The sequence below is a fragment of the Somniosus microcephalus genome, chromosome 6 (genome assembly GCF_052327205.1).
Source record: "Somniosus microcephalus isolate GS21.2 chromosome 6, FLI_Smic_1.0, whole genome shotgun sequence".
Lineage (NCBI taxonomy): Eukaryota > Metazoa > Chordata > Chondrichthyes > Squaliformes > Somniosidae > Somniosus > Somniosus microcephalus.
The window spans coordinates 43,659,708-43,675,416 of NC_140992.1; the positions used below are offsets into that span (position 1 = coordinate 43,659,708).

The following is a 15,709-nucleotide window of genomic DNA, read 5'->3' on the forward strand; positions in this document are numbered from 1 at the left end:
CCAACGGGCCGGGCGGGGGGCCGGAGCCGGCAGTTCCAGGGAGACGTCATCCGCGTCCAATCTCCAACGGCGGGGCTTCAACTGAGCTGTCTTAACACACTGTCAATCATTAAAAAAACATATGCAGGCGATTTTTTTTTTTAGTTTATTTGCGTAATTAAAAAAAAATACGAGCAGCTCCTTTTGAAGTAATTGGCGTTGAAGTGTGCTGTGAGGAGGAGCAGGCAGTCGGGCGGAAGCCGAAGACGGGGCAGGCCCCCTCCCCGGGTGAAGAGGTGTTGGTGTGAAAAGGCCTGAGTCAGAGCCCGAGCCGGGATAGGCAGCGACAGACAGCGGCAGCACAGATCACTTCATCTACGGCTACAGCATGATTACCTCGGCCGGTGAGTCAGCTTATTCCCAATCCCAGTTGATTTGCTTTGAGGGTGAATGAATCTGCCGGCTGGGCCCGGCTCCCGGAGATCTGGGGTCCCCGTGGCGGATCCTCCCGGCGCCGGTCCGCATTGGCCTAGTTTGGAGGCGCCGTTTCTGGCTTGAATAACTAACTCTGTTCAAGTTGGCACCGCGCAGCTGAGTCACTGAATGAACGAGGCCTGAGAGCGGGCGCTGAAACCCTGGCACCGGGGCCGCTTTCAGCAACACCCAACCAACAGGGTTGAATGCGAATCTGTTGTTTTAGTGTAATCGCGAAGGGCCCGTACACAGGAGAGGGTGGCTATCGCCAGAAAATAAAGCCAAGTGCGAGTGCCCCGTGTGTGGTTAATGTTCCTAACTCCAGAGCGGTGTCAGTGAGATACATGTGTTGGCAACAACAGCAACTTGTATTTATATAGCGCCTGTAACGTAGTAAAACATCTCAAGGTGCTGCACAGGAGTATTTTAAGACAACAAATGTGACACCGAGCCACATAAGCAGAAATTAGGGCAGGTGACCAAAAGCTTGGTCAAAAAGGTAGGTTTTAAGGAGCGTCTTAAAGGAGGAAATAGAGATAGCGAGGTGGAGAGGTTTAGGCAGGGAATTCCAGAGCTTGGGGCCTCTGCAACAGAAGGCACGGCCACCAAAGGTTGAGCGATTTATAATCAGGGATGCTCAAAAGGGCAGAATTAGAGGAGCGTAGATATCTCGGGGGGGCAGGTGGGAAGATTGTGGGGCTGAAGGAGATTACAGAGATAGGAAGGGGTGAGGCCATGGAGGGATTTGAAAACAAGGATGAGAATTTTGAAAGTGAGGCGCTGCTTAACTGGGAGCCAATGTAGGTCAGCGAGCACAGGGGAGATGGGTGAACGGGACTTAGTGCAAGTTAGGATATGGGCAGCCTAGTTTTGGATGTCCTCAAGTTTACGTAGAATGGAATATGGGAGGCCAGCCAGGCGTGCGTTGGAATAGTCAAGTCTAGAGGTAACAAAGGCATGGATGAGGGTTTCAGCAGCGGATGAGGTGAGGCAAGGGCGGAGATGGGCGATGTTACGGTGGTGGAAGTAGGTGGTCTTTGTTATGCTGCGGATATGTGGTTGGAAGCTTATCTCGGGGTCAAATATGACACCAAGGTCCGAACAGTGTAGTTCAGCCTCAGACAGATGTTAGGGACAGGGATGGAGTCAGTAGCTAGGGAACGGAGTTTGTGGCGGGGGCTGAGAACAATGGCCTCGGTCTTCCCAATATTTAATTGGAGAAAATTTTTGCTTATCCAGAACTGTATGTCGGACCAGCAATCTGATAATTTAGAGACTGTGGAGGGGTCGAGAGAAGTGGTAGTGAGGTAGAGCTGGGTGTCAACAGCGTACATGTGGAAAATGACGCTGTGTTTTCGGATGATGTCGCCAAGGGGCAACATGTAGATGTGAAATAGGAGGGGGCCAAGGATAGATCCTTGAGGGACACCAGAGGTAACGATGCGGGAGCGGGAAGATACGCTGTTCCAGGTGATTCTCTGGTTACGATTAAATAGATAAGAATGGAACCAGGCGAGTGCAGTCCCACCCAGCTGGGCGACGGTGAAGAGGCGTCAAAGAAGGATGGAGTGGTCAACTGTGTCAAAGGCTGCAGACAAGTCAAGAAGGACGAGGAGGGATAGTTTACCTTTTGTTAGTCACAAAGGATGTCATTTGTGACTGATGAGCCGTTTCGGTACTGTGGCAAGGGCGGAAACCTGATTGGAGGGATTCAAACATGGAATTGCGGGAAAGATGGGCACGGATTTGGGAGGCGACAACATGCTCAAGGACTTTGGAGAGGAGGAGGTTGGAGATGGGGCTGTAGTTTGCAAGGACGGAGGGATCAAGGGTTTAATGTAGTAAATCGGCCCAAGGTCTGTGACAGGAGCGTTATCAAACAAAATTTAATACTGAGCCACTTAAGGAGCTATTAGGGCAGGTGGTTTTTACGGAGTGCCTTAAAGGAGGAAAGAGGGTGAAGAGATTTAGAGATGGAATTTCAGAGCTTAGGGACTTGGCAGCTGAAGGCACGGCTGCCAGTGGTGGAGCAATTTAAAATCAGGGATGTGCAAGAGGCCAGAATTAGAGGAGCGCAGATATCTTGGAGGGTTGTAAGGCTGGAGGGGATTAGAGATTGGGAGGGGCGAGGCCATGGAGGGATTTTAAAACAAGGATGAGAATTTTAAAATCGAGGCGTTGCTTAACCTGGAGCCAACATAAGCCAGCGAGCACAGGGGTGATGGGTGAGTGGGACTTGGTGCGAGTTAGGACACGGGCAGCAGAGTTTTGGATGAGCTCAAGCTTACGGAGGGTAGAACTGGCCGGCCAGGACCCTAAGGTGGTGTTGGGTTTATATTGCGCGGTCAGTAAATCCAAGGAAGTGTACGTGAGGGAACTGCTATTTATAGTGAGCTGTCCATAAATCTAGAGCGAGGTGCAATATAGTGAGGACAGACATGCACCGTCATCTCCGTGTTAAATCCATGGTACTGTCAAAAGTGAGATGACTTTATTCTTAAATCAAGGTCAATAAGGATAGATTAATAGTTCAATGTTAATTTTCTCTAATTGGAGTGATGGGGAGCAAGTGCGCAACAACTTGCATTTATTTAGCACCTTTAACATAGCAAATGCCCAAGGATAGGGGAATGAACAGTGAGCCACAGATGGACAGACCAGGAGGGGTGATTGAATGATTAGTCAAAAAGATGGGTTTTGAAGAAAAAAATTGTAAAGGTATTGAGAGTACGAGAGGCTAAGGGGCATAAAGAGGGAGTCCCAGAGAATTGGGCTCAAGTGCCTGAGGGCAATGCCACTAATGGTAGGGTGAAGGGCTATAGGCACATGCACAAATGAGGAGAGTTGGGGGACTGAAGGGTACAGGATGGTATACAAGGCTGGAGGGACTTGAAGACTAGGACAAGATTTTAAATTTAATGCATTGAGGGATTGGGAGTCAATATAGGTCAGTAAGGACGAGTAATGGGTAAGCGGGCTTAGTGGAGGACAGGATACGTTTTGGACCAGTTAGAATTTATGGAGGATGGGAGACTAGCAAGCAGAACATTAGTAAAATTGAGTTCCAAGGTGCCAAAAGAACAACATGGATAAGGGTTTCAGTAGCAAAGGAGCTGATATGGGGTGGCGGCAGGGAACATTGCAGAGGTGAAAATAAGGGGTTTTATTGATGGCTAGAACATGAGGTTTGATCCTCAACTCTGGGGTGAGCAGGACGCCAAGGTTTCACACCTTTTGGTTCAGATTTGGCAAGCAGCAAATGGAGTTAATGGCAAGGAGGTGACGTTTATAGCAGTGGTCAAAAATGATGGCTATGTATTTCCTATTGTGAGTTGGACGACTGCCTCATCTATGATTTCATGTTGGGCCGACAATCTGACATGGTCGTGGATTCAAGAGAATTGCTTACTTATGTAAGCTTGCTGATAATGTCACCAAGGGGCAGCAGGTAGATGACGTAGAGGGTGGGGGGAGCAAGGATTTATCCTTGAGGCTTTCCTGAAGTAACATTGTGGGTATGGGAAGAGCATCTGTTGCTATTGCTGCGCAGCTTTGTTTGGCGAAGTAATAGTGGAACCGTGCATGGGCAGCTCCTTGGAGATGGACAGTGGAGAAGAGGCAATGGAGAAGGATGTGATGGTCAACTATCAAATGCAGCAGAGTGGTCGAGGAGGACAAGGAGGGACGACGCATCCCAGTCACAGAAGATGCCTATTGTGATGGTGTTGTCAAAAGGATGGAAGCCAGACCCGAGGGTTTCGGATAGGGAGTTTTGGAAGAAATGGGCATGGTATCGGAAGTAATGACCCGTTTGGCAACCTTGGGAAAGGGGGTGGGTGGAGATGGGGCGTTAGTGGGAAAGGATAGATGGGGTTGAGGGTGAGTTTTTGAGGAGAAAATAGGGTAAGGGAGAGGGGCGTTGCCTGAGGAAGGGCCTATTAACATTGTAAGCTAACATGGGACTGGGATGGATAGTTGAGTGGTCATTTTGATATTTTTGTATTATTAGTGTGCAGTTAGATTGTAATTATAAGCAAGAAAGAACCACAAACTTTGAATTTGTCCCAACTGCCTTGAAAGTTGTATGTTGTATTATTAAATGCAGCATAGATTACAGCATTTTTGTTGTTTTTCTGTACAGTACAATAGCAGCCTCTGGTTTTTAATTTATGTAAGCAGAATCAATTCCAGGAACTGTAACACTTAATATACATCCCCAGACAGCAACATACGTTTTTAATAAAAACAGAAAATGTTGGAAACACTCAGCAGGTCAGGTCGTATCTGTGGGGAGAGAAACATTTCAGGTGGAGGAGCTTTCATCAGAATATGTGCATTTTAATAAATGTCCCAAGATATTCAGAGGTGGAATGACCGCCAGCCAGTAGCAGATGAATTTGGAGGTGACTGAAGGCATGCCGAAGAGGTAAGTTTCAAGGAGGCTTTTGAAGCTGAGGAGAGAAGTAGCAAAGCAGAAGGATTTGGAGAAAAAAAACTTTTGAGTAAAAGCGCACAGAATTACATACACAAGAAGATGACAGCAAATTTTGTTGGAAATGTAGACCTGGGAACTGAATGCCAATACATTATTTAAATAAATTGTTAGTAATAGATTGGGTTAGAAAGATTCTTTACAGGAACAGGAGTGGGCCATTCTATCCCTTGAGCCTGTTCTGGTGTTCCATTGATCGTAGCTGATCTGTACCCCAACTCTCTCTATCTGCCTTTGATCCATGTCCCTTGATACCCATACCTAATAAAATCTATCAGTCTCCAGTTTTCAAATTCCAATTGACCCAGCATCCACAGTCTTTTGGTGGAGAGAGTTCCTGATTTCCAGTACCATTTATGTGGAAAAAGTGCTTCCTGTTTTCACTCCTGAATGGCCTAGCTCTAATTAATTATTGTACCCCTTTGTCCTGGATTTCTCCCAAATCCCTTTATCATTTTATTCACCTCAATTAGATCTCAATCTTCTATACTCAAGGGGATACAAATCACATTTATGTGACCTTTCTTCATAACTTAACCCTTTAAGCCAGCGCATCATTCAGGATGAATCTGCACTGTACCCCCTCCAAGGCCAATACATCTATTAGGATTACTTTTTCTATCTGTGCACTAGCTTTTAATGATTTGTGTACCAGGACACCCAAATCCATTTGCTTCTCCCCATTAAGAAAATATTCTGATTTGTCTTGTCTGTCTTGGATCCAAAGTGGATGATCGCACATTCCCCCACATTGAAACTCTCATCTGCCACAGTTTTGTTCACTCACTTAATCTGTTTATGACCCTTTGTAACCTCCTGCTCCCATATCCCTGCTCTTTCCTACCTCTTGTGCGAAATCTTATCAAATGCCTTCTGGAAATCCATACAGACAACGTCCATAGATCCTGCCCTATCTACCATGTTAGTGACCTCTCAAAATTCAACTTGATTAGTCCAACATGACCTACCCATCAAGTTCCTGATCCAAGCACTGTTTTGTTAGCTGTGTACAATTCTGTAAGTACAAAGAAGGGGCAAAAAGGCCACACATTATCATTTATTTATAAAAGTTTCATTTCTATGATGTCAAACCAGTGGTTTTTGCTGTGGCTTTTGTCAGCCAGTTTCTTTCAGTTCACCCCAGTAATCTCAGATTATAAAAAAATAATATTTTTCAAATGTTTTTCCTTTTTAAATTATTTATTCCCTTGTTAGGAATGGGTGAGCTACAGTTTTTGTTCGGTTTTAGTGCATACTGATGCTGTTAGTTGCTGCCAACACCAAGGGGTTTTAATAACTATTATGGTGTGATACCTGGGAAGGGATTGATCATGGGGCATGTAATCATTAGTGCCAAAGGTGAACGAGTTCTATGTATTTTTTTTCTCCTAGCCCTTTCATTTGTAGTCCTGTTTTTGGTTTCCAGTAGAAACTTGCGTGGTTCAATAACTTTTTGTTCAATTTTCTTTCGTCTTCCCAAAAGCAGTGACACTCACTAGGGCATGGTTCCTTGTGTAATTGCAGTTCCTTGGTTCTACGCACAAGTTGAAATTATTCATGCACAAACCTTGAAATCGAGTGGCAGCAAGCTATTTGACCTTGGGGACATCACAGCTGTGCCCTAACCTGTTCTCATCTGACATCCGTATACATACACCCAGCAGAGATTGCTAGATAGTGATTGGGAGCGAGAACTCGGGCTGATTTCCTTCTCCATAATCCACGAACACAAAACTCAATTGTAGTCCTTTGCCACTGTTGTGGCTGAGATTAGTTAACCCAGCATAGACCAAGTATTTTAACCGGGGCCTTCCTGGCCCCTCTAGTTCAGTTGCTCACTGCCTGAACTGTCGGGGTATCCTGCGTATGTATTTTTAACTATATCTATTTGATGCAAGTCCATTTTAAAAACCGCCTTTCTAATAGTTTAAATGACTCCACTCTGGATAAACTTTGTCTACTATCTATGGAACAATCTAACCCATGCCTGGTAAAATTGGCAAAGAGCCGATGCTGTCTGAGTGCATCATTTGTGCTGTGTCATGGACATCAGGTAACTTGTCTCAGTTTTACAGGGAATCTTTCAGATTATTTTTCAGCATGCTTTCTTGAAATGCAGTATTCATTTTTATCTTTTTGGTCTTGTTTGGTTGGATTTTATGCTGTATCAACTCCTGAGATAATGAAGTAGTCCATGCCCGCATGCAGTAAGACCTGGACAACATTCAGGCTTGGGCTGATGTGCGGCGCGAATGTTACCTGCCACTTAAGTGCCAGGCAATGACTATCTCCAACAAGCGAGTCTAACCACCGCCCCTTGACATTCAACAGTACTACCATCGCTGAATCCCCCACCATCAACATCCTAGGGGTCACCATTGACCAGAAACTTAACTGGACCAGTCACATAAATACTGTGGCAACAAGAGCAGGTCAGAGGCTGGGTATTCTGCGGCGAGTGTCTCACCTCCTGACTCCCCAAAGCCTTTTTACCATCTACAAGGCACAAGTAAGGAGTGTGATGGAATACTCTCCACTTGCCTGGATGAGTGCAGCTCCAACAACACTCAACAAGCTCGACACCATCCAGGACAAAGCAGCCCGCTTGATTGCCACCCCATCCACCACCTTAAACATTCACTCCCTCCACCACCAGCACACCGTGGCTGCAGTGTGTACCATCTACAAAATGCACTGCAGCAATTCACCAAGGCTTCTTCGGCAGCACCTCCCAAACCCGTGACCTCTACCACCTAGAAAGACAAGGGCAGCAGGCGCATGGGAACACCACCACCTCCAAGTTCCCCTCCAAGTCACACACCATCCTAACTTAGAAGTATATCGCCGATCCTTCATCGTCGCTGGGTCAAAATCCTGGAACTCCCTCCCTAACAGCACTGTGGGAGCACCTTCACCACAAGGACTGCAGCAGTTCAAGAAGGAGGCTCACCACCACCTTCTCGAGGGCAATTAGGGATGGGCAATAAATGCTGGCCTTGCCAGCAATGCCCACATCCCATGAACGAATAAAAAAAAAAAAACATGGTTGCTTTTATGAAAACTGACTTTTACTGGAAGAAGTTGAGAATTGATCATTCCTGTTTTAAAAAATATTGGTGTTTCCTGTAGCGTGAAGAGTCTTGGTTCCTGAGCCTGACGGTAGTAACTATTGAACTAGGCTGTTTCTTCTTTGTTTCACATGATCCACAAGACTTGATTAATATATTTTGTGCTAACTTTTTCCCTTTTTTAATTGCATTTTATAGCTGGAATCATTTCTCTTCTGGATGAAAAAGAGCCACAGCTCAAGGTAAGTGCTTCATCTTCAGAGAAACAATAATGCAAGGCTGAGGTATGCTGGGTGGTCTGGGAAACACTGCTGAACGCGTCGTCTGCAGCACCATTTATATAAAAGAAGTGTGTCGTCTGTTTTTGAGAATTTAAAATGAATGTAATTATCGTAGGAGTGAAGTCTCTACATACTTTATAAACTAAAATTAAACTGCTGGAGCCAGAGCACTGCTGAGATAATTGGCAAGACTTCTGAATGTTAACTTTAGGGCAGCATTTGGATTGTAATATCATTCAGATGCTGTTCTAGCCTTGTGTTTACAAGGTTGAGTCTCTTCACTACCTGTGAATATTGAGGAGCTTTCCTGGTTACTGATTGAATTAATAGCTGAGTGGCCCTGTATCAGGACATAATAGTGTTAGTGTGAGACTTTGAAAAGTCTGCAGCTTGCTTTGCACTCTTAACTGAAGGAGGCAGCATACATTGCACATTGATACTTAACTTGGTTAGTCATCAAAATTGTACTCTACACCCCTGATTAAATATTTAATCTTTTTTGTTTCTATTCTAGGAGTTTGCTCTGCACAAGCTGAATTCCGTAGTCAATGACTTCTGGGCTGAAATTTCAGAATCTGTGGTTAAAATGTAAGGGATTTATAGAATTGAAGGACTTTTATAATAAGTGTTGCTGTGTACTGTAAAATGAACACTTCGAAATTCCTCGACTTAATTTCTTTTATGAAGAGTATCTTGTGTTTCAGGGCCCTGTCTGTGAACACTTGTACATCATCTCTGCACTTTGAAAAGCACTAGTTTTAGAATGGTATGGTGTATTGTTACTCGAGCTTTCTGTGCCACTTCTAAAAAGAGTAACCTGCACACTGTCTGTACATCCATCAGCTGTTAATGGAATATTCAGTCAGTTGGCACAGCCCTCAAACTTAATTGTATGAGAACACTAAAAAGAGAATAGCTGCTTTGATATTGGTCTTTAGTCGCTGACTCCCATTCTGTGGGTCTAAGCAGCCAGAAGCAACATCATGGCCCAGAAATTCGGGTCGGGGGCTTCCCGCGGGTGCAAGCCCCCGACCTGCACTTACCTTGCATGCCGGCTGTTGAGCTGTGGGCCCCCGTGGAATTCCGATCCGGGGCCTGGTCCAGCTGTCGGCACGCAGTGCTTGCGTATCCCAGGGGCGCAGTTAGTTCGATGCGTCCCCTGGGATCACGTGGGCCATGGGGAGCCAATCGGAGCAGGGAATGCTCCATTCATAAGTCTTGACAGGAAGTGCTGTCAAGACTTATAAATACTACGGCCCCAAAATAGCACTAAATCTTCAAATAAATTATTTAAAAAAAAACCACTTTTTAAATAAACTATAAATTACATGAAATAACTATTTTAAACAATAATTTAAATTTTTGAAAAAAATAATTTTATTTTCTAACAGGGCTAAAAATAAACTTACCTTGCTTTAAAGTATTTAAAAATAATAAACCTGTGGAAAAAATGTTTTAATTTTAATTAATTCACCACTTACCTTGTAAAAAGCAGGCCTTACGCCTGCTTTTTATATTTCTAACTTCTGGAGATTTACCCTCCCGGGAAAACCTGCAAAAAAAAAACCTAAGTTTGATGCGCACGCGCAGCCTCTCCCGTGCACGCGTTTGACCTCTGAACTTCTTCGTTCAGAGGAACGGAAGTGCCGGTTTCCCGCGCATGCGCAGTGCATGCAGGAAACCGGCACTTCCATTGGGCCTACGGGTGAGTACATCGTGCGTACTCGCCCGTGGAGACCCGAATTTCTGGGCCCATCAGTTTTCTCTCACTTGATGTCAGTACTTTGCACTTGCGAACTGGCTAAAATGTCATGGTCATGTGTGAGGATTAGCAAGCATTACAGTGCAGCCACTTTTTGCAGGTAGGCTGGTTGCACTATTCACAAATAAATGCAGGGGAGTGATTCCATTAGTTTGCTCTGCCAAGACTTGAGCAACACTATATAATCAATCAGTATAAAGGTTCTTATACTGATATTGTGCTCCTTTTTTAGTGAGGAATTATATGAAGATGAGACGTTCCGGAGTCGGGCGTTTGCTGCCTTAGTGGCATCTAAAGTGTTTTACCACCTGGGAGCCTTTGAGGAATCGCTGAACTATGCACTTGGAGCTGGAGACCTCTTCAATGTTAATGATGATTCCGAATACGTGGAGACCATTATAGGTTCGCATTCTTTAAATTCCATCTCTATTTACTAACACTTGTGAATTATTTCACAAGGTTTATTAAAGAGTAACACTTCAAATTTGGTATTTAAGGATGCATAGTTGGGCCTTGCTTGTGGATCTTTCTGAGATATCTTGAGCCTGCTTTTGAAGTTTAAAAAAAAAAAAAAACTCTTTGGAGGACTTCAGCTTTGGAAAGAATATAACCAAGTTGTCATGGTCTGTTTTTTTATCTTCCAATACCTGCTATCCTGGTCGTTGTAATTATACAAGTTTTCTGGTTTAGTTGGTGTGCAATGTACTACATTTTAGACTTGTGAGACTGAAAATCACTTCCAGGGTTAGTGCCGACATTCAAGATGAGATTGGATGAAGGAAAAGGGAGTTGAAGGGATATGGGAACAGGACAGGTAAATGTGATTTATAGGACTATTTACTTGTGGAGGGTAAACACAGACATGGACTGGTTGAGCCAAATGGTCTGTTTCCGTGTTGTAACTTCGATGTGTTAAAGCCACTCAGTATAAATTTGTGCCCACTGACCTAAAGGATGTTGCCTCGGGGAGTAGTATGGTAAAATTTATAATGAATCTTCCACTATAATGCACTTGGAATCTATTAAACCACACCAACCATGGGAAAGCTTTAAGTGATATTGCCATGTAGTGCCAAATTAGGGAAGTTTGTGCGGTGGGTCCATGCCTGCTAGAAATTGAGTTCATTACCGTTCAAACTCAATTCACAGTCAGCACCTTGCATTTATATTGCACCTTCACCATAGGAAAATATCTCAAGATGCATCACAAAGGCATGAAGACAAGGGATGCCGATCCAAAGAAGGAGACGTAGCTGGGGTGACCAAAAGCTTGGTCAAAGAGGTGGATTTTGAGGATTCAAGGAAGGTGGAGGGGTGTAAGGAGGGAATTTAAAGAGAGTGGGGCTGAGGTACCTGAAAGCACAGCCGCCAGGAGTAAGACGAATAAAGGTGGGCATGCAAAAGATGTTGGAGTTTGGGAGAGGTTTGTAAGGCTGGAGATGGTTAGGGCGATAGTGTGGGACAGTGCCATAGAGGAAATTACTTGTACTCGATGGACAGAGGAAATTGAACCCAGAGGTGAAGAATGGTATGTTTATCCATCCAGTTACTGAGCATTCATTTTCCTTTTTTTCCACTTTCTTTGTTTCCTGGTGAGCAATATTCCTCAGATACTTGAGCTTCAGCATTTAATTGTTGGAAGGCAATTTGTGAATTTGATGGCCACCGTGACATTTCAATATGGCTGCAAGAAGGGATTGGCAACTTCAATTCTTTAAGGCATGGCAGCGGGTAGCCTTGACCTGGTTCATGCGACCAATGTTTAATGAGATTGTAATTTCTTTACTGTAGCGAAGTGCATTGATCATTACACAAAACTTCGAGTTGAAAATAGAGAACTACCCGATGGTGAGGAGAAATCCATTGACCCTCGATTAGAAGGTATTGTAAATAAGATGTTCCAACGCTGCTTTGATGACCACAAATACAAACAGGCAATTGGCATTGCTCTCGAGACCAGGCGGCTTGACGTCTTTGAGAAAGTGATTCTTGAATCCGTGAGTATGCCTTGTTGTAACACTGCCGTTTATGATGTATTCCACTCTTGCTTCTCTCTTTCCACCCCCTCTTTAAAAAGAAACATTCAAAGGGTAGTTCGGTGTTGGCCTTTACTGTTGTCATAGCCGGCACAGGCTCGACTGGCCGAATGGCCTCCCTCTGTGCCGTAACCATTCTATGAATTAATGCTGTAGCTTTAGTTTTAGTAAACCCGTGTTGTAGAAGTTTTAAAATAGTGTCACTGGAGGGATGATCTGTTGGTGACATCGTGTCCCTGTAATTAGTTAACACATTTTGTTAATTGCAGATGGCATGACACCAATTTATAAGCATTTACATTTTTCTGATAACTCCAGTTTGTTTTAATAAGTCCCATGGAAGCAATTTTTGCCATATGTTGAGATGCTGGCATACTCAACTCTGCTATTTCTTCACAGAATGATATCTCTGGGATGCTTGCGTACAGTGTGAAAGTGTGTATGTCACTGATGCAGAATAAGCAATTCAGAAATGAAGTCCTGCGTGTTCTGGTCAAACTCTATATGAACCTGGAAAAACCAGATTTCATTAACGTGTGTCAGGTAATACCATTTTAACCATATATCTATATAAATAAGCCTTGCGTATGGTGCACACTTCCTCGCCACAAACCTTACTTCTGTTTAAGATTTTTGAGTAATGCTTTTATAGCAACATTTATAATTGAAACGGTGTTGGACTTCGTCATCGACGTCTGCCCTTGTTGACAGTAGGCTCCCGAGGTATGGAAAGTGGCCCACGTTGTCCAAGGCCTCGTCGTGGATTTTGATAATTGGGGGGGCAGGTTGGTAGAGGACCTTTGTCTTATGGATGTTTAGTGTAAGGCTCATGCTCTCTTACGCTTCAGTGAAGGTGTTGACGATGGTTTGGAGTTTGACCTCCGAGTGTGCGCAGACGCAAGTGTTGTCTGCGTACTGTAATTCGACGACAGAGGATGGGACGACCTTGGATCTGGACCGGAGATGACTGAGGTGGAACAGTTTCCCGTTTGTACTGTAAATTAGCTCCACACCAGTGGGGAACTTACTGAGGGTGAGATGGAGCATTGCAGCAAGGAAGATCGAGAAGAGCGTTGGTGTGATGACTCAGCCTTGCTTGACCTCGGTCCGTACGTGAATTGGGTCTGTGGTGGAACCGTTGGTCAGGATCACGGCTTGCATGTTGTCGTGAAGCAGGCGGAGGATGGTGACAAATTTTTGAGGGTAGCTGAATTTGAGGAGGACACTCCATAATCCCTCACGGTTGACCGCGTCGAAGGCCTTTGTGAGGTCGCCTGAGGAAGAGCGTGTTTGAAGACCAGGACCTCAAACCCAGCATCAAGCTCATGGTCTACAGAGCAGCAGTGATACCCGCCCTGCTGTATGCCTCAGAGATATGGACCATGTACAGCAGGCACCTCAAAGCACTGGAGGTACCACCAACGCTGCCTCTGCAAGATCCTGCGAATCGATTGGCAGGATAGGCGCACCGACGTCAGTGTTCTCGTTCAGGCCAACATCCCCAGCATCAAAGCTTTGAGCACGCTCGATCAGCTCCGATGGACGGGTCACATCGTCCGCATGCCCGATACGAGACTCCCAAAGCAAGCACTCTACTCAGAGCTCCGGCACGGCAAGAGAGCCCCAGGTGGGCAGAGGAGACGCTTCAAAGCCACCCTCAAAGCCTCCTTGAAAAAGTGCAACATCCCCACTGACACCTGGGAATCCCTGGCCCAAGACCGCACAAAGTGGAGGAGAAGCATCCGGGAAGGCGCCAAACAACTCGAGTCTCATTGCTGGGAGCAAGTGGAAGCCAAGCGCAAGGAGCACACGTCAACCCAAGCACCCCACCCACCTGCCCCTTCAGTCACTGTCTGCCCCACCTGTGACAGAGACTATAGGTCCCGCATTGGACTTATCAGTCACCTGAGCACTCATTTTTAATGTGGAAGCAAGTCATCTGAGAAGCTGCCTAAGAAGAAGAATTTAAACTAACCTGTGCAAACACTTGCCTGTCACAATGTAGTTGCGGACTTCCCAGCACTGGTGGCGCTATGGCACCTCCCCATTCCTGTCCCCATTGTTTGGCCTTGGGCTGTTCCTGTACCCATCTCTCTTGTGCTCTAGTTGGCATGCTGTGCAACCAGCGCCACCTGGTGGTTAAGTCTGACCACCATTTTGTTTTTAAACTTTTTTTTCCCTGATGTTCATGCTGACGTTGTGGTGTTCTTGGCAAATGTTCAGTGCAGAGAAGATGCATATTTGCAAATTTCAAGTTATTGTAGATGTAAATTGCACTAAAGAGAAAATTGACATTTAGGAGAGGTAGTATTGAAAATTCAGACTGTTAATTTTAATTGCACCTAAAATCATGACGAAACATTAGTAAGCATTTTCCCACAGTGCTAAGTTTGAGTATGTTTTAATTGCCAGCAGGTGGCACAGTTGAGCTACTGTATATTTCTCTGAATTGGACCAGTAGTTGAGATTGCAGGAATGTTGTAGGCTGTTGCAGATGGGATTTGATCTGACTTTTGTAGTTTTGTTTCTACAGTGCCTCATTTTCCTGGATGACCCCCAGGCAGTAAGTGACATCTTGGAAAAGCTTGTAAAGGAGGACAACTTACTGATGGCCTATCAGATCTGTTTTGACTTGTATGAGAGTGCCAGCCAACAATTCCTGTCCAGTGTCATCCAGAACCTGAAGACAGTAGGCACTCCCATTGCTGTGGTACCAGGTTCTACAAACACAGGCACTGTGCCAACTGCTGAGAAAGAAAGGTAAAGTTGCTTTGCACAAAGTCAGAGTGGATACGAGTTTAATTGTATTTTCTGGTAATTGGCTATATATTGATAAACTTGCAGTGATTGTAAAGTAACAATGTTGATCTGCATATAGCATGACAAACATTTGAAAGTCCTCCTTTGACTCCACAAATATAGTAATGACTAAAAGACAGTCACCTCTTCCAGATATATTTTCTTTTCGCTAACTTTAGTGAAAAGGCAGAGTTACCTGCAGAAATACATAATCCGCCTCTGTTTCAGGAAACGACTTAAAATGCACAGCATGTCATGTATGGAACAGGAAGGTAACAGCTTTGTATTTTTGTTAACAAAACTCTGCCAAGGCAGTGACACTACATTTAGCCTCATGACATCTTTGCATACATCAACATCTGACCAATGTTTCCTTAAGCTGCATAGTGAAAAGATAATTGTTGGGGCCTAGAGAGAATGGGTTAGGACATACATTCAGGGTTTAGAGGCTATTGCTTCTGCAGTGTTCTTGAGTTTTTGGAGGTGTTGTACAGTAACCTGCGTATCACTGTATTGCATATAAATGGCAGAGTGATTGTTGGTACATTTTGAGGTTATATCATTTTATATTGTGTTGGAATATGCAATAGAGAAGTGTGTTCTGATTATTTTTCTGTCTATATTCTGTCAAATGCAAAAGGATCAGATTTGGCTTGGTGATGGCACCTTGCCTCCTAAGTGGGAAAAGTTGTGGCTTTAAACCCTGCTCCAGAACTTGAGCACGTTATCTTCCTGTAGCTATATCATTTATTGTTTAACACATTGCAGTTGTACTTCTAGAGCAGAGTATCAGTATTTGAATGTACTGTAATGTTAAA

The 15,709-nt window shown here is 44.5% G+C and overlaps 1 protein-coding gene across 1 annotated transcript in view; it reads left to right on the forward strand.

The window, feature by feature from the left end:
- Positions 1–282: 282 nt before the first annotated feature.
- Positions 283–15,709, forward strand: part of psmd1 (proteasome 26S subunit, non-ATPase 1) — a 133,490-nt gene continuing 118,063 nt past the window's right edge. The window contains exons 1-7 of the mRNA XM_085990101.1: positions 283–383; positions 8,212–8,255; positions 8,809–8,882; positions 10,289–10,458; positions 11,848–12,053; positions 12,492–12,635; positions 14,626–14,852. Coding sequence (XP_085846227.1) covers positions 368–383; positions 8,212–8,255; positions 8,809–8,882; positions 10,289–10,458; positions 11,848–12,053; positions 12,492–12,635; positions 14,626–14,852 — 881 coding nt within the window. The 5' untranslated portion in view covers positions 283–367. The remainder of the gene's footprint in view (positions 384–8,211; positions 8,256–8,808; positions 8,883–10,288; positions 10,459–11,847; positions 12,054–12,491; positions 12,636–14,625; positions 14,853–15,709) is intronic.